Genomic DNA, 19,705 nt, shown 5'->3' with positions numbered 1-19,705 from the left:
AGTCAGGGCCATTCTTTTGTAGCGATTATTGAAAGTCAGACTGCGTTGCGCCAAAAATATTGTGCGCCAGTTTAGCGTTGATCAGAATAAGTAACGAGAGAAATGTCTGAGTACATTCAGTTCTGCTCAGATGTTTGAAAATCAAATAACGTAAGAGGTTTTCCAGCGCCGTCATTTTTAAATTTTTCTAAGGGGACGTTTCAGTTGTTTCAGGAATTCAATGTAAGGTGTGCTATTTTTTTGACACCCTACAACGGTACGATTTCCCAACAGGCATCATCTGTCACAGTGTTCATTTATCTCGCTCAACAAATGTGGGAGACTAGTTCATTGAAAAGAAGAAACGAGGGTCCTGGCAACATGAGGACCATTTTTGACACCCAATTTTGAGGAGGAGGCATGCTGGAACGTGTTGCAGTGGAGCCCAGTACAGGTACTCATCGTAATGCATGTGAAATGGCACTGCACATACTAGTGCGTGGCGAGTACTCCACGAACAATTGTTATATCCGTATCACCCACAATGAGTCTACGGATTGCTTGTGACTGACTTCGAACCAAGAGCCGCATTATGTCAGTAGTTGCTCCAGTAATGGATTGATCGACCAGATTTCCTCCAAATTGTGCTGTTTTCTGACGAGGCTACACGTAATTGTGATGGCCTTTCGAACAGTGAGAATAGCCATGTGTGGGATGAGGAAAACTCTCATGCTGTAGTCACTCGCACCATCAAGTACGTTTTTCTGTGAATATCTGAGCTGTCTCTTTTTAAGCGAAGATTTCACTGGCCTTTGTCTTCTGCCTGGCCATCTGAATTGCCACCTCTACTTGAGGTTCGAGCAAAGAGCTCCATCCTTGGCTGTTTGTGAGAGGATGTGGATACAACAGGATGGTGCGCCGCCTCACTTCAGTATGGATGTTCGCAACCATCTCAGTGCTGTATTTCCTGGTCGCTGATTGAAATGGGAGGTCCTACTCCGTGGTCTACAACGCCACCTGACACGAGTTCTCTTGATTATTTCCTATCGAGAGATCTAAAGTCACTTGTGTGTGAGGCCCCAGTGGATACGGAGATGTAATCAGTAGCCAAAATTGTAGCTGTCTGTGATGTGATTCAAAACACAATACGCATATTTGTCTGGTTGCATCAGAATCTTGTTCGCTGATGTCATACTTGCAATGAGATTGATGCCCATCAGTTCCAACACATTTTTTAAGGTGCAGTGCAAATAGTTCGTTCATTGTGACAGTGATGGTATTCGCAGTTAACTATAACTAATGTAAATCAAAAAGTACACATTAATGTGATTTTATTGCTGCTATCTCCTTAAGCCGGCTTCTCTGACCTCAGGTTCAATACCTCAAATTATTCAGTGGTGCGTTCTCTGTGTCCTGTATGACTACAATCTCAGAACCTCACTCTGAACATTTCTCTTGCAAAGTCATGAATACTTTGCCTTAAAAATCCACAACAGATTTGACAGGTTACCTTCAACAACCTATAACGTTCTATAGTGCTCTTCTAAATTTCGTGACAGTCATTTAGTATCGGCATGAGTTACTTTCAGTCTTTCCCCAACCGTCACGCTAGATTTATCAGATTTGCATTTGTAGAGGTCGCCATTATTAAATGTTTATTGAGAAGTTGACACTGGTTTTCGTTATCATCATGTGCGATGGAATAACTGTCAATGAGATTTCCAATATGATTTTGGTTGATTTGTGAATAGTCTAAGATTGATATGCAAACAAACACAGTTAATTATAATATGCGTTTCACAGAGGTAGAAATTCTCCTTCCCGCCCAAACCCGTGCAACCCACTTATGTACATTACATCTATTGGTTCACCAACCTATTCGATAGCCAAGCACTTGACAACCTTATTACGACCGTATGTGGGCCGATCTGGGTCGTATCTCAAGAATTCGGGACAATTTATCAGCAAATTAAACGGCATAGTGGTACAACCAGAGGACGTATTACTTAGTTTTGATGTGGTATCGTTATTCACTAAGGTTCATCTCAATAAAGTGTTGCAATAGCCGAATCGGATTTTTCCTCCCAATGTTGCAGATGTTTAATTATTGCCTCATAACTACGTATTTCAAACCGAACGATATGTTCTACGAACAGGTGGATGGTGCCGCTATGGGGAGCCCCTTACGACCGGTTGTGGCGAACTTCTTTATGGAGAAATTCGAGGAGCAAACATTGGAAACTGTGAACAAGAAACGTAATATTTGGTTGCATTGCGTGGATGATACGTTTGTTTCGTGGCGGCATGGCAGGGAGGAACTGGATCGTTTTCACAAACACATGAGCGGGATCAATCCGAAGATTGAGTTTACCATGGAAGAGGAGGCATGCGAAAGATTAAGTGTCCTTGATGTGGTAGTTTTCAAGAAAGAAAATGGTAGCTTGGGCCACATCGTTTACCGATAATCCACGCACACAGACCGTTACCTACACCGGCTTTAGAACCACCACTTACAACAAAAGCGAAGCATGATAAAAACGATGGAGAATACAGCAAGGAAATCTGCCAACTGCAGCTACTTGACGCAGACGCTCATTGAAGCATTGCTCAGGAATGGGTATTCGTTCGCTCAGGTGAAAAGAACGTTAAGACCACCGCGTAGAAATAAAAACGAAAATGTTCAAATGTGTGTGAAATCTTATGGGACTTAAGTGCTAATGTCATCAGTCCCTAAGCTTACACACTACTTAACCTAAATTATCCTAAGGACAAACACACATACACCCATGCCCGAGGGAGGACTCGAACCTCCGTAGAAATCATAGTGATGCTCAAGTGCCGGTGAAAAAGTTGTCCTGCCTTTCATTAAGGGGAGTTATAAAAGAAAAAATTGTTTTTTCACATTTCCGGATTTTGATCTCATTATGAAATTTGCAATTTTCCGAATAAAATGATTATTTATACACTCCTGGAAATTGAAATAACACCGTGAATTCATTGTCCCAGGAAGGGGAAACTTTATTGACACATTCCTGGGGTCAGATACATCACATGATCACACTGACAGAACCACAGGCACATAGACACAGGCAACAGAGCATGCACAATGTCGGCACTAGTACAGTGTATATCCACCTTTCGCAGCAATGCAGGCTGCTATTCTCCCATGGAGACGATCGTAGAGATGCTGGATGTAGTCCTGTGGAACGGCTTGCCATGCCATTTCCACCTGGCGCCTCAGTTGGACCAGCGTTCGTGCTGGACGTGCAGACCGCGTGAGACGACGCTTCATCCAGTCCCAAACATGCTCAATGGGGGACAGATCCGGACATCTTGCTGGCCAGGGTAGTTGACTTACACCTTCTAGAGCACGTTGGGTGGCACGGGATACATGCGGACGTGCATTGTCCTGTTGGAACAGCAAGTTCCCTTGCCGGTCTAGGAATGGTAGAACGATGGGTTCGATGACGGTTTGGATGTACCGTACACTATTCAGTGTCCCCTCGACGCTCACCAGTGGTGTACGGCCAGTGTAGGAGATCGCTCCCCACACCATGATGCCGGGTGTTGGCCCTGTGTGCCTCGGTCGTATGCAGTCCTGACTGTGGCGCTCACCTGCACGGCGCCAAACACGCATACGACCATCATTGGCACCAAGGCAGAAGCGACTCTCATCGCTGAAGACGACACGTCTCCATTCGTCCCTCCATTCACGCCTGTCGCGACACCACTGGAGGCGGGCTGCACGATGTTGGGGCGTGAGCGGAAGATGGCCTAACGGTGTGCGGGACCGTAGCCCAGCTTCATGGAGACGGTTGCGAATGGTCCTCGCCGATACCCCAGGAGCAACAGTGTCCCTAATTTGCTGGGAAGTGGCGGTGCGGTCCCCTACGGCACTGCGTAGGATCCTACGGTCTTGGCGTGCATCCGTGCGTCGCTGCGGTCCGGTCCCAGGTCGACGGGCACGTGCAACTTCCGCCGACCACTGGCGACAACATCGATGTACTGTGGAGACCTCACGCCCCACGTGTTGAGCAATTCGGCGGTACGTCCACCCGGCCTCCCGCATGCCCACTATACGCCCTCGCTCAAAGTCCGTCAACTGCACATACGGTTCACGTCCACGCTGTCGCGGCATGCTACCAGTGTTAAAGACTGCGATGGAGCTCCGTATGCCACGGCAAACTGGTTGACAGTGACGGCGGCGGTGCACAAATGCTGCGCAGCTAGCGCCATTCGACGGCCAACACCGCGGTTCCTGGTGTGTCCACTGTGCCGTGCGTGTGATCATTGCTTGTACAGCCCTCTCGCAGTGTCCGGAACAAGTATGGTGGGTCTGACACACCGGTGTCAATGTGTTCTTTTTTCCATTTCCAGGAGTATATATATATATATATATATATATATATATATATATATATATATATATATATAATCAGATGGGAAGTAATTCATTTTATTTTTTTTAAATATAATCTACACCGGTTGGAAATGCTAAAATTTTTGCGTGCATTATTTTAAGATCTAATAAAATCGGTAGTTTTATATATAGAAGGCTGTGGATTGCTGTATTACAAAGGTAAAATTTAGAAGAGGATGGGCACCAGGTTGAGGAAGTTGAAACAAAGTTTGAGAGACAAGAAACTTTTTGATAAAACCACAAGAGGAAGGCTGACAGACAAAATGATTGATGAACTACAGCAGTATTATGGGATATTCATCAGAAACAATACTCAGGACTGTTTTGAAAATGAAACAGGCACTATGGGCTACCTTCTTTCACAGCCTGTCAACTGATGAAAACCCAGTACACCACCTTTGCCCTCCTGGGCCTGACTCATGGAGCAATTACCACAATGCCCAGAACTTAAACAGTTCGTACAGCCATAAACATTCCATCTCAGCAGCAGCCATGGACACCGTAAAACCTATTTAGAGAGACCTGGCAAATTCTGAATTATGGAAGAAGTGTCTGCATGGTCAGACTCAAAATCCCAATGAGTCGTTCAATAATCGTATATGGGCTCGCTTACCAAAAAATGTTTTAGTTGGAATGAAGAAACTAAAGTGGGGGGAGGGGTCAGTAATTCTGTTATTGCTTTTAATGATGGCAACATGGGTAGGGCGAAAGTGCTGCAGCATATGGGAATTAATCCTGGAGCAAACTGCATCAGAGAACTTGAACGGATGGACAGGGTTCGCATAGATAAAGCAAGGTACGCAGCACAGTTGGCAACTAAGGAGTCGAGAAAGAAGAAAAGAAGAAACTTGGAAAAAGATAAAGAGTATGATATGCAGTATTGTGCAGGTTGCTTATGAGTGACTAAAAATAAAAAATTAAGCATATATTAAGTGAGTTACAGTCTTTTGAAACTTTAGAAGCCGTTCCTGAAAATTTACATTTTTCTCTGCATTTTTCACTATATCTCAGAAACCGCTTCGAGTAGACCTTTCAAATTATCTGGGAGTAATAACATACATCTCCTGAGTCTACTGAACTAAAAGATGAACATAATGTTACGTTGTTGTTGTTGTTGTTGTGGTCTTCAGTCCTGAGACTGGTTTGATGCAGCTCTCCATGCTACTCTATCCTGTGCAAGCTTCTTCATCTTCAAGTACCTACTTCAAGCTACATCCTTCTGAATCTGCTTAGTGTATTCATCTCTTGGTCTCCCTCTACGATTTTTACCCTCCACTCCTACCTTCAACTCTAAATTTTTCACCCCTTGATGCCTCAAAACATGTCCTACCAACCGGTCCCTTCTTCTTGTCAAGTTGTGTCACAAATTCCTCTTCTCCCCAATTCTATTCAGTAGCTCCTCATTACTTATGTGATCTACCCATATAATCTTCAGCATTCTTCTGTAGCACCACGTTTCGAAAACTTCTCTTCTTGTCCAAACTATTTATCGTCCATGTTTCACTTCCATACATGGCTACGCTCCTTACAAATGCTTTGAGAAACGACTTCCTGACACTTAAATCTATACTCGATTTTATAACAAATTTCTCTTCTTCAGAAACGCTTTCCTTGCCATTACCAGTCTACATTTTATATCCTCTCTACTTCGACCATCATCAGTTATTTTGCTCCCAAAATAACAAAACTCCTTTACTACTTTAAGTCTCTCATTTCCTAATCTAATTCCCTCAGCATCACCAGACTTAATTCGACTACATTCCATTAAATCTCGTTTTGCTTTTGTTGATGTTCATCTTATATCCTCCTTTCAAGACACTGTCCATTCCGTTCAGCTGAAGTCCTTTGCTGTCTCTGACAGAATACAATGTCATCGGCAAACCTCAAAGTTTTTATTTCTTCTCCATGGATTTTAATACCTATTCCGAATATTTCTTTTGTTTCCTTTACTGCTTGCTCAATATACAGATTGAATAACATCGGGGATAGTATACAACCCTGTCTCACTCCATTCTCAACCAGTGCTTCCCTTTCATGTCCCTCTACTCTTGCAACTGCCATCTGCTTTCTGTACAAATTGTAAATAGCCTTTCGCTCCCTGTATTTTACCCCTGCCACCTTCAGAATTTGAAAGACAGCATTCCAGTCAACATTGTCAAAAGCTTGCTCTAAGTCTACAAATGCTAGAAACGTAGGTTTGCCTTTCCTTAATCTTTCTTCTAAGATAAGCCGTAGGGTCAGTATTGCCTCACGTGTTCCAATATTTCTACGGAATCCAAACTGATCTTCCCCGAGGTCGGCTTCTACCAGTTTTTCCATTCGTCTGTAAAGATGTTACGTGTAGTTAAAATTATTTAGGATAACGCACAAAAAAATTACAAAATTTTAACTGTGCAATTAAAAAATTGTATTTCCAAAAACAGTGGCCGAAATGCAATTATTATGGTTTAGTAGACTCAGAACAGAGGTTAATGTCCTTTAAAAGTTTCATGTCAATGGCTACAGTGAAGCCAAGTCAGGTAATTTAATATTGTCGGGATAGGGCGTTCCAACTCCCGTTAAGAACGCCACTGACGGCATAGGAAAAACCTTGAAGAAGCGAAACATCGCGGTAGTATACAAAGCACCCGGAAGATACATCACCTAAAATCTGCCAAGTATGCTGTCAAATCGCTGGGGAAAGAAGGAATTTATAGGGTTTCGTGTAGTTGCAGGGAGGTGTTCGTGGGTATTACAAAAAGAACAGTCAGGAAACGGCTGGAAGAGCACAGGTTGCTCCCCCCCCCCTCCCCCCCCCCCTGAAGGCGACTGACCTGCGCAGGGCGAGAGGTCGAGGGTGCCCTTCTCGAGGCAGGTCTGCTCGGTAGGGCAGTAGCAGTGGTGCTCCGCGTTGCCCTTCATGTCCGGCAGCTCGGCCGTGTACCTGTTGCCGGGAACGCCCATGTACTCCGCCTTGCGCTCCCAGTTCGCGCCCAGAGACCTGCAACATTGCAAATACCGTGATGGAGGCAGGGGAACTCCTAAAACCGGGTTCGATGATTTAACGCAGATTTTCATCTACTGGGTGGACGCGAATGCCACCGACTTAAACTGGAATACTTTTCAGCGATATTTTCTGACTGTTTTGATGTGTCTCGTGGTCACAAAAATAAAAATGGCTTCAAAATAGCTGGCTAGTAGCGAAATAATAGCCACAGGCTGTTAATGGAAAAATGGTTCAAATGGCTCTGAGCACTATGCGACTTAACTTCTCAGGTCATCAGTCGCCTAGAACTTAGAACTACTTAAACCTAACTAACCTAAGGACATCACACACATCCATGCCCGAGGCAGGATTCGAACCTGCGACCGTAGCGTTCACGTGGTTCCAGACTGAAGCGCCTAGAACCGCACGCCCACACCGGCCGGCTACGCTGTTAATGGACCCCCATTTTTTATTCATTAATCGTTTCGGGTTCTGCCCGCCTTCAGATGACTTGGTGAGAAATATACGAGGGTCACTCCAAAAGAAATGCACACTGTTTTTGTAAAAATACATTCATTCTGCACATGTGAAAGTTTTACAGTGTGTAGATACATCCTTCCCACTTGTTTTCAAACTTAGTTCAACCTGTTCCCGTGAGTGGCGCCGTCACAGCATGTCTTCAAGATGGCTGCTACACTTGACTTGTCAGAAGCAACGTGCTGTCATAGAATTCCTGTGCTGAGAAAACGAGACAGTGAGAAACATCCAAAAGAGGTTTAAAAAGGTGTATAGGTGTATGGAGATGCTGCTGTCGATCGCAGTACAGTTAGTCGGTGGGCAAGCAGGTTACGTGATGAACGCGGGCACGGCAATATTGAGGATTGTCCTCGCAGCGGCAGGCCTCGTACTGCACACACTCCAGGCAATGTGCAGAGTTAACGAATTGGTGACTGCTGACAGACGCATCACAGTGAACCAATTGTCACGCTACGTTGGGATAGGGGAAGAAAGTGTTTGCAGAATACTGAATGTGTTGGCGTTAAAAAAGGTTTGTGCAAGGTGGGTTCCCCGGATGTTGACAGTGGCTCACAAAGAAACAAGAAAAACGGTATGCATCGAACTTTTGGAACAGTACGAGAATGGTGGAAATGAATTTCTTGGAAGAGTTGTGACAGGTGATGAAACATGGCCCCATCATTTTTCACCAGAGACGAAGAGGCAATCAGTGGAGTACGATCATGCAAATTCATCCAAGAATAAAAAAATTCAAAACCACACCTTCACCTGGAAAAGTTATAGCTACGATGTTTTTCGATTCCGAAGGACTCTTGCTTGTGGACATCATGCCAAGTGGAACCACTATAATTTCTGATGCATATGTGACAACACTGAAGAAACTTCAAGCTCGACTGTTGTGTTCGACCACATCAGCAAAAGCAGGATCTTTTGCTGTTGCACGACAATGCACGGCCACACGTCAGTCAAAAAACCAAGGAAACGATCACAAAACTCGGATGGACAACACTGAAAGACCCGCCTTACAGTCCTGACCTGGCTCCATGTGACTATCATCTTTTTGGGAAACTGAAGGACTCTCTTCGTGGAACAAGCTTTGAAGATGACGACTCCCTTGTGCAGGCAGCTAAACAGTGGCTCCAACAGCTTGTCCCAGAATTTTACCGTGCAGGGATACAGGGGTTGGTTTCAAGATGGCGTAAGGCAGTTGAGAGGGATGGAAATTATGTGGAGAAATGAAAATATTGGTCGGCCGATGTGGCCGTGCGGTTCTAGGCGCTACAGTCTGGAACCGAGCGACCGCTACGGTCGCAGGTTCGAATCCTGCCTCGGGCATGGATGTGTGTGATGTCTTTCGGTTAGTTAGGTTTAATTAGTTCTAAGTTCTAGGCGACTGATGACCTCAGAAGTTAAGTCGCATAGTGCTCAGAGCCGTTTGAAAATATTGTTCCTAAAGGATGTATCTACACACTGTAAAAATTTCAAACACGTAGAATAAAAGATTGATTTTAAAAAATAGTGTGCATTTCTTTTGGAGTGACCCTTGTATATTGTTAAAATCTTGCAAAATCACACACATGTAAAAATGGATCTCCTATACTGAACCAACATATAGCAATAAGATATTTAAGACGTAATACATATATATAGTTAAAGGCTACCCAGACCCTGACCTTCCTCTGTGCGAATGCGCACAGGTTGCTCGAATTCTTGTGGGAATCGTCACCTTAGTGTGCGCGAGTAATGAGTGGATGGGCAAATATCTATTAGGTACATTACGTATGTAGATTGTGAACAGTTGGCAATGTGGGTCTCACGGGAGGCGTGCAAGGGATAAGTCCCTGCAGTCGCGCTATTCATCTGTGTCGTCGGCGACTCATATGGATAGAGCGTCTGCCATGTAAGCAGGAGATCCCGGGTTCGAGTCCCGGTCGGGGCACACATTTTCAGCTGTCCCCATTGAGATATATCAACAACACCTGTCGGCAGCTGAGAGTTTCAATTAATTATCAGTTATTCTAGAGAAGCTGCACGGTCATCTGTGGTATCTGTTCTTTGAGAACAGTTACTGTCTTCATACATGTAATACACACCTTTTGATACAAAGTGATCATGCAACTTCGACAAAGTTAAGTTACTAAAATGTAGACTTTCACGGCCGGAAATATCATGTCCATTATAATTATCCGGGCTGTTATACCGTGGTCGGTTGATGAAATTTGTCACAATTCCCAACGTTTCGTCTCCGACTGCGGGAGACATCTTCAAGGGGGTCCGTAGGTCGATGGAAGGTCCAACACACCCACTGGCTCGCTACTGACTGCTGCTAAATTCCGTGTCCGCGCGCTCCCGCGCCGCGGTGTGACGTCACGTGTTTTGAAAACGTCAGTGCAATTGGCCGCTGTCCGTCGCCGTCGATCGCCGTTGCCATCACCCAGTACTGGACGGGTGGTACAGATCTTCTTCAACACCCGCATCCATATACCGTTTAATTTCACGCCCTCCTCCTTTCGGTTGAAATTATTTGGGTGTTTAGCGATTTCGATTGCCTCCCTGTAGAGCCTTTCGTAGTATCCGCTTGTGGCCGCTAGTACTTGCGTCTCCTCGAAACGAATATTGCGGTTCCCTGGCTGGAAAGCATGCTCCGCAACAGCTGATCGTTCCGTTTCTCCTCTTCTACAATTTCCCTTGTGCTCTTCCAAACGTTTAGAAACAGTTCTTTTAGTGGTACCCACATAAACATCACCACAACTGCATGGGATCCTATACACTCCAGCTTTTTCCAAAGGTTTGCGAGCGTCCTTGCCAGGCTTAAGGTATTCCTGTATCTTCCTGGTGGGCTTGTAAATTACGGTAATATTCCGCTTCGTCAAGATCTTCCCTATTCTTTCTGTTACATTTTGAACAAACGGCAGGAAAACCTTAGATTTTGCAGTAGCCTGTACGTCAGTATGATTTCTGCGTGGCTGCCTCAACGCACGTTTTATTTCGGCGGACGAATATCCGTTCTTCATTAGTGCATTGTGGAGATGTTCCATCTCAGCGTCGAGCAACTCAGGTTCACAAATATTTGTAGCTCTGTCCGCTAACGTCTTGATAACACCCCGCTTCTGTTGTGGGTCGTGGTTCGAATCCCGGTGCAAATAACGGTCCGTGTGCGTGGGTTTGCGGTATACTGAGTGGCCCAAACTACCATTTTCGTTTCTAAAAACAAGCACATCGAGGAAATGTAACTTGCTGTCTACCTCCTCCTTGACGTTGTCAAGTAACGTCAAAAGCGACATGAGTGTTACAACTGCACACACCAAATCAGCTTTCAACTAAACATGTCTGCTACTAACAGCCGAGTGACGTCGCTGGCGGCCGTTACCGCTAAAGAGAACTATACTCCACCGCCAAAGAAACTGGTATAGGCAAACGTTTTGAAAGACAGAGATATGTAAACAGGCAGAATGCGGCGCTGCGGTCGGCAACGCTTGTATAAGACAAGTTTCTGGTGCAGTTGTTAGATCAGATACTGCTGCTACAATGGCAGATTTTCACGATTTAAGCAAGTTTGAAGGTCGTGTTATAATCGGCGTATGAGTGACGGTGACAGTATCTCTGAGGTAGCAATGAACTGGAGATTTTCGCGTACCGTGAATATCAGGAATCGCGTAAAAGATCAAATCTCCGACATCACTGCGGCCGGAAAAAGATCCTGCAAGGACGGGACCAACCACGACCGAAGAGAACCGTTGAGCCAGTCAGAAGCGCAACCCTTCCGCAAATTGCTGCAGATTTCAATGCTGGCCCATCAACAAGTGTCAGCGTGCGAAACATTCAACGAATCATCATCGATATGGGCTTTCGGAGCCGAAGGCTCGCTCGTGTACCCCTGATGACTGCACGATACAAAGCTTTACGCCTCGCCTGGGCCCTTCAACACCGACATTGGACTGCGGATAACTGGAGACAGGACTGTGACAGGTGACACGTGCATAAGCATCCTGTCTGATCATCTGCATCCATTCGCATCCATTGTGCATTCCGACGCACTTGGGCAATTCCAGCAGGACAAAGCGACGCCCCCCCCCCCCCCCCACACGTGCGGAATTGCTACAGGGTGGCACCAGGCTGCAGGATCCATGGCGTCACTTCCCTCCAGCGCTATGTCAGACAGTAGTCGAGTCCATACCACTTCTGCCTGCTCGATGGGGCTCTATACGATATAAGGAAGGTGTACCAGTCCCATGGGCTCTTCAGTGTAGTTGGCTCTAGGTCGGGAACGGCCGCCAGCCACATTACTCGGCTGTTAGTAACACACATGTTTAGTTGAAATCTTATTTTGCTGTTTGGAATTGTAAAGTCCATGTCGCTTTTGACATTACTTGACAACTTTGTCGAAGCTGAATGTCCACTTTGTATCAAAGGGTATGTATTATGTATTAAATGTCTTGTTGCTATGTGGTTGTTCTTTATAGGAGCTCCATTTATTCACATGTGTGGTTTTGCAAGATTTGTCCCCTTCCCTTCTGCCCCCCTCCTTCACCGACCCCCTCCTCTCCTCTCTGGCCTCCCTCCCCCCCCCCCCTTCCAGGTTAATCCAGCTTACTCTCCGCCGTGTTTTGGTGCTCATCATATGGGTTACACCAGTGCAATGTGTTTTCAGTGTCGAAATAATTATGAAAAATCCGCCTCGATTGCACAAACTACCTGGTGTTTACCTAGGTTTCAGCGTGGGTAACCACACCTTCTTCAGAACAAATGTAAAACAGCTTGCCTAAATTAGTTAGAGGCTAAAATCAACACCTGCAGCGGCAAGACCACATAACAAATTTTTACTAATACACGGTGCATATGTACCAAGTCAATAATATTACTTATCTCAACCTCTGTGTGTGCTGCCTCGCCGCAGCCGACGTACGATGGTCACAGGCTCATGCGCCGATTCCTCTGTCTAATATCGAGTTGCTTCATGCTGAAGTTAAGGGTTCAAAATTGGACATCTCAGAGGAAATGCAGATTTTTAAACACCTGCAATATGCCAAGGACGATGTCCTTAACGATCAGGTTTCAGTCCCTTACTTAATTTTTCGCATTAAGTTGCATGACATAGAAGTTGGTTGATGCACGCGCACGATGTTGATTGTTCACGGATGGTATTGCTGCGCGCTTTTAGGAGGTATTTTATGTATCTTCGTTGGCTTCTATGTAATTATATTATCATGGAGCCAAGGTATGTTATAAATCTTTAACGTCTTCTGATTACGGCCTGGTCGGCCGCATAGTATTATGGCGATGTAGCGACTATGGTTGTTTCTGCTGCAGATATTATTAATGCGGTTCTATCCGTTAACAATAACGTCCTTAGCATAGCTATCTTTTTAGTTTAGTTGTAATTTCTACCTAATTGTAGGGCCTCCATATTAGCTTGTGGCTGATTTACCATCCGTGCACAAAGTTTGTCGTGCGTTGCTATTAAATATGTCCTAATTCCCACATCATCGCTTTTATCATTTGCTCAATTTGCTATTTGTGCGACAACTTTTGGCAATCAGTTAGGTCCCGATCCGTGTTAACTTTGTAATCCCGCACCCATGCATGCGTTGGCTAGGGTGAGGCAGCATAATGACTTGGTACATATGTACCGTGTATCTGTAAAATTTTTTTATGGGGTCTTGCCGCTGTAGGTGTTGATTTTGGCCTCTGACTATGCCTATTTAGGCAAGCTGTTTTATACTTGTTCTGAAGAAGGCGTGGTTACCCACGCTGAAACCTAGGTAAACACCAGGTAGTTTGTGCAATCGTGGCGGATTTTTCATAATTATTTCGATACTTACGATTGCTGATGCGCTGCAATGCTGAAAATTCTGATTTCAGTGTCGTCGTGTCGTGTGGCTTTTCATACTGTGGTGCCGTTTTTTATTGTTCTGTTAGTGTCCCCAGTGTTTCTGTACTAGGTTTTCGCTGAGTGTATTTCATTTTTAGGTGAATTATATAAAAATGTCCCCCATATACTTCTTCTTTTTTGTTTGTTTTAACCCCCATTGTTTTCCCCTTATTAAGTGTCAACATCTTCTATCCCCTATTTGTTTGGTTTTACCGTTTCTCCTGTATCACTCCTACCATCTCTCGGCTGAAGAGTGGCGTATTGTGCCGCTTCTGACACACTGCTGCCCACTGCTGCCCACATGGGGCAGCAGTATGAAATGACAATAAAAAATTGCAAGAATGAAACAAAATATATCGTTCACCAGGTCATCTGAACACGGGCAGAGCCCGAAACGCGTAATGAATGAGAAAAAAATCCCAGAAACATCCTGTGAGCATTGTTTCGCGACCAACCAACTATTTTAAAGCCATTTTTATTTTTGTGATTACAATGGCAGAACAACTCTACCACGACTTTCAGTCATGCCTACGATGTCCCGTGGTCATTGGTGAACTGTTACAGAGTAATAATGTAACTGTGTATTTAAAATTTCCATCGTTTATGAGATTACGAATTCTTTAAAGACTCGAACTCTAATGTAAAAAACATCATATCGTCCGAGCAGGGTGTCGCAGAATGAATTAATTTTGCAGTTACTTTCTGTGGTATATGTGGTAACTGTTTCCTAATGTGCTGCGAATACTGAAAAGACGTTACAAATTATAACGTCGTGCCTGATGTTGCGGTTTTATGGAATGAATAGCGAAAATGTAGGAAGAGAGAAACGTTCTTTCTTTAGTCATTTTATGGGAGGTTGTCGGCGAGAAAAAGTTTCGTAAATGCGTGATATCGTCTACATCTACATGTACATCTATCCTCTACAAACCACCGTGAGAGTGCACAGCAGAGGGTACATACCATTGTACCAGTTATCATGGTTTCTTTCTGTTCCATTCACGTATGACGCGCGGGAAGAATGATTGTTTGAATGCCTCTGTGCTTGCAGTAATTATTCTACTTTTATCCTCACAATCCCTATGTGAGCGATGCGCAGGGGATTCGAGTATGTCCCTAGAGTCCTTTAAAGCCGGTTCTTGAAGCCAGTTTAGTAGAATTTATCGGGATAGTCGTCTATCTTTAAGAGTCTTCCAGTTCAGTTCCTTCAGCATCTCTGTGACACTCTTCCATGGGTTAAAAAAACTTGTGACAATTCGTGCTGGCCTTCTCTGTATACTTTCAATATCCCTTGTTAGTCCTGTCTGGTATGGGTCCCACACACTTCAGCAGTACTCTAGAACCGGTCGTACGAGTGATTTGTAAGCAATCTCTTTTGTTGACTGATTGTACTTTCCCAGTATTCTACCAATAAACCGAAGTCTACCATCTGCTTTACCCACGACTCAACCTATGTAATCCTTCCATTTCATATCCTTACGAAGTATTGCACCCAGGTATTTACAAGAGTTGGACGATTCCATCAGTGACTCATTCATATTATAGACAGAGGGTACTACGTTTTTACAGATAACTGCATCATCTGCAAAAGGCCGGATTTTACTATTAATATTGTGTACAAGGTCATTAATATACAACATTAACAGTAAAGGGAGCCAACATACTTCCCTGAGGCATACTCAAAGTTGCTTCAACATCTCACAATGACTCTCCATCCAAGCTGTGTCCTCCCTACCAAAAGTCCTCAATCCAACCAAAAATTTTTGCTCACTTGATATCCCATATGATCGTACTTTTGACAATAAGTTCAGTTGTGGTACTCAGTTAAATTTTTTCCGGAAATCAAGAAATATTGCATCGGCCTGATTGCCTTCATCCAAAGCTTCCAGTATGTCATGTGAGAAAAGGGCGAGTTAGATTTCACATGATCGATGATTTTGGGATCCATGATGGTTGGCATTGAGCAGGTCATTCTGTTCTACATACTTCATTATGTTTGAGGTCAGAATATGTTCTAAGATTCTACAACAAATCCAAGTGAAGGATATTGGACGGTAGTTTTGTGGATTACTTCTACTGCCCTTCTTGTAGACGGGTAAAGTTTTTCATCTACGTCTACATCTATACTCCACAAGCCACCCAACGGTGTGTGGCGGAGAGCACTTTACGTGCCACTGTCATTACCTCCCTTTTCTGTTCCAGTCGCGTATGGTTCGCGGGAAGAACGACTGCCGGAAAGCTTTCGTGCGCGCTCGAATCTCTCTAATTTTGCATTCGTGATCTCCACGGGAGGTATAAGTAGGGGCAAGCAATATATTCGATACCTCATCCAGAAACGCACCCTCTCGAAACCTGAACAGCAAGCTACGCCGCGATGCAGAGCGCCTCTCTTGCAGAGTCTGCCACTTGAGTTTGCTAAACATCTCTGTAACGCTATCACGCTTACCAAATAACCCTGTGATGAAACGCCCCGCTCTTTTTTGGATCTTCTCTATCTCCTCCGTCAACCCGACCTGGTACGGATCCCACACTGATGAGCAATACTCAAGTCGAATGAGTGTTTTGTAAGCCACCTTCTTTGTTGATGGACTACATTTTCTAAGGACTCTCCCAATGAATCTCAACCTGGCATCCGCTTTACTAACAATTTTATATGATCATTCCACTTCAAATCGCTCCGCATGCATACTCCGAGATATTTTACAGAAGTAACTGCTACCAGTGTTTGTTCCGCTATCATATAATCATACAATAAAGGATCCTTCTTTCTATGTATTCGCAATACATTACATTTGTCTATGTTAAGGGACAGTTGCCACTCCCTGCTCCAAGTGCCTATCCGCTGCAGATCTTCCTGCATTTCGCTACAATTTTCTAATGCTGCAACTTCTGTGTATACTACAGCATCATCCGCGAAAAGCCGCATGGAACTTCCGACACTATCTACTAGGTCATTTATATACATTGTGAAAAGAAATGGTCCCATAACACTCCCCTGTGGCACGCCAGAGGTTACTTTAACGTCTGTAGACGTCTCTCCATTGATAACAACATGCTGTGTTCTGTTTGCTAAAAACTCTTCAATCCAGCGACACAGCTGGTCTGATATTCCGTAGGCTCCTACTTTGTCTATCAGGCGACAGTGCGGAACTCCATCGAACGCCTTCCGGAAGTCAAGGAAAATTGCAAAAAAATGGCTCTGAGCACTATGGGACTCAACTGCTGAGGTCATTAGTCCCCCAGAACTTAGAACTAGTTAAACCTAACCTAAGGACATCACAAACATCCATGCCCGAGGCAGGATTCGAACCTGCGACCGTAGCGGTCTTGCGGTTCCAGACTGCAGCGCCTTTAACCGCAAGGCCACTTCGGCCGGCGAAAATTGCATCTACCAGGGAGCCTGTATCTAATATTTTCTGGGTCTCATGAACAAATAAAGCGAGTTGGGTCTCACACGATCGCCGTTTCCGGAATCCATGTTGATTCCTACAGAGTAGATTCTAGGTTTCCAGAAACGACATGATACGCGAGCAAAAAACATGTTCTAAAATTTTACAACAGATCGACGTTAGAGATATAGGACTATAGTTTTGTGCATCTGCTCGACGACCCTTCTTGAAGACTGGGACTACCTGCGCTCTTTTCCAATCATTTGGAACCTTCCGTTCCTCTAGAGACTTGCGGTACGCGGCTGTTAGAAGGGGGGAAAGTTCTTTCGCGTACTCTGTGTGGAATCGAACTGGTATCCCGTCAGGTCCAGTGGACTTCCCTCTGTTGAGTGATTTCAGTTGCTTTTCTATTCCTTCGACACTTATTTCGATGTCATCCATTTTTTACTTTGCTTAACAACTGCTATGGAACAACTGACGTTTGCTAAGAAACAACTGGCAACTGCTAAGGAAAAACCGACAATTGCTACGGAAGACACAAGCAATGATAGCGAAAGGAAATGTAGGGGGGGGGGGGGGGATGTGTTAATTGCAGCAAAGTCTGTGGGCGATGCCATATATATATATATATATATATATATATATATATATATATATATATATATATATATAGTTAAGGCTCACCGGCCACTTGACCATCTTCTTCTTCTGTGCGAATGCACAAACAGCGCCCGAACTCTTACGGGAATCGGCAACGCGCCGCTAGTAATGAGTATAATGGGCGGGGGCACTACGAATGTAGTGCGGGACAATGCGTTGAGAATGTGGGTTTCGCGGGAGGCGTTCCAGAGGTAAATCCCTGCAGTCGCGTTATCCTCTGTGTCCTCGGTGGCTCAGATGGATAGAGCGTCTGCCATGTAAGCAGGAGATCCCGGGTTCGAGTCCCTGTCGGGGCACAAATTTTCATCTGTCCCCATTGACGTATGTCAACGCCTGTAAGCAGCTAAGCGTGTTCATTTCATTGTAATTTCATTCTAACGAGCTGCATGGTCACCGATGATATCTGTTCTTTCGGACATGTCCGAAAGAACAGATACCATCTTAGTAAATAGGTATACCAGGGGGATTATTCTGAACCATGTCCGCCTGTTTGAGGGTTAGGTACGTCGTGACTTTCTGTTTATGAACGAGAATGCCAGCCCCCAAACCACCTCTGAGCTGTCGGACACAATGGAAACTGAAGATACTGAACATATGAAATGGTCTGCACATTCACCGGATCTAAATCCTGTAGAGCATGCCTGGGATGCTACCGCAATACGTGATTCTCAGTGAACACCCCACCCCGAACCGTGCAAGAAATGAAAACCGCGTTGAGAGAGCAGTGGGTCAATATCCTCCAAGAACTCCACAGCCAGCAAGAAAAACGTCAAATGTATGTGAATTTCTAAGGGACCAAACTGCTGAGATCATTGGTCCATAGACTTACACACTACGTAAAGTAACTGTAACTAGCTTGTGCTAAGATCGACACACACACACACACACACACACACACACACACACACACACACACACACACGGCCGAGGCAGGACTCGAACCTCCGGCGGGAGTGGCCGCGCAATCCGTAACATGGCACCTCTAAACGCTCGGCCGTTCTGAATAACAGGTGCTAAATGCGCATTAGTGCCCGAGGAGGGCATATTTCTTACTAAGAGTCCGTTGTCGCCCTTTTCCTTGGGAGTCTGGTCTGTGTCAGACATGAACGTTATTTATATCTGTTATCCTGATTTCCCATGTGGTGAAATCTGTACCATATTTCATTACAAATACACCACTCCATCTCTATTACGTATGTACTCTCTTTCATGTCGTCCATAATTACCTGTGATTATTCCTCTCGAACAATGTCTCTGTTCCTTAGCAATTGACAAGCAGTGTAAATTCGGTCAATAACTTTAGAAATATAGAACTTAAAATTCTTGTTTTTTCTGGTTGTCGTTACGTGGGCAACCGGCAACTCCGACAGTGCTCTGGGTTAGCCATTTAGTAAAGTAGGTCTGCTTCTGACTGTAAAAATGTACTGCTGATCGTCGAACGAGGCTGTGGACACAGGTTTTACAGTGCGTATTACTGCTGGACGGTGAGAACGACATGGAAAGCCATACCTAATATCGACTAGATACACTACTGGCCATTAAAATTGCTACACCACGAAGATGACGAGCTACAGATGCGAAATTTCACCGACAGGAAGAAGATGCTGTGATATGCAAATGATTAGCTTTTCAGAGCATTCACACAAGGTTGGCGCCGGTGGCGACACCTACAACGTGCTGACATGAGGAAAGTTTCCAACCGATTTCTCATACACAAACAGCAGTTGACCGGCGTTGCCTGGGGAAACGTTGTTGTGATGCCTCGCGTAAGGAGGAGAAATGCGTACCATCACGTTTCCGACTTTGATAAAGGTCGGATTGTAGCCTATCGCGATTGCGGTTTTGCGTATCGCGAAATTTCTGCTCGCGTTGGTCGAGATCCAATGACTGTTAGCAGAATATGGAAT

General features: G+C 44.7%; 1 protein-coding gene across 1 annotated transcript in view; it reads right to left on the bottom strand.

Moving 5' to 3' along the window:
• LOC126210549 (sensory neuron membrane protein 1-like) overlaps positions 1 to 19,705 on the bottom strand; it is a 304,792-nt gene that overhangs the window by 83,361 nt on the left and 201,726 nt on the right. Inside the window, exon 7 of the mRNA XM_049939802.1 lies at positions 7,213 to 7,379. Within this exon, the coding sequence (XP_049795759.1) occupies positions 7,213 to 7,379 (167 nt within the window). The remainder of the gene's footprint in view (positions 1 to 7,212; positions 7,380 to 19,705) is intronic.

The sequence above is a fragment of the Schistocerca nitens genome, chromosome 10 (assembly GCF_023898315.1).
Source record: "Schistocerca nitens isolate TAMUIC-IGC-003100 chromosome 10, iqSchNite1.1, whole genome shotgun sequence".
Taxonomy (NCBI): domain Eukaryota; kingdom Metazoa; phylum Arthropoda; class Insecta; order Orthoptera; family Acrididae; genus Schistocerca; species Schistocerca nitens.
Note: the sequence above shows the minus strand (reverse complement) of the source record. Positions and strands in the feature narration are given on the sequence as shown.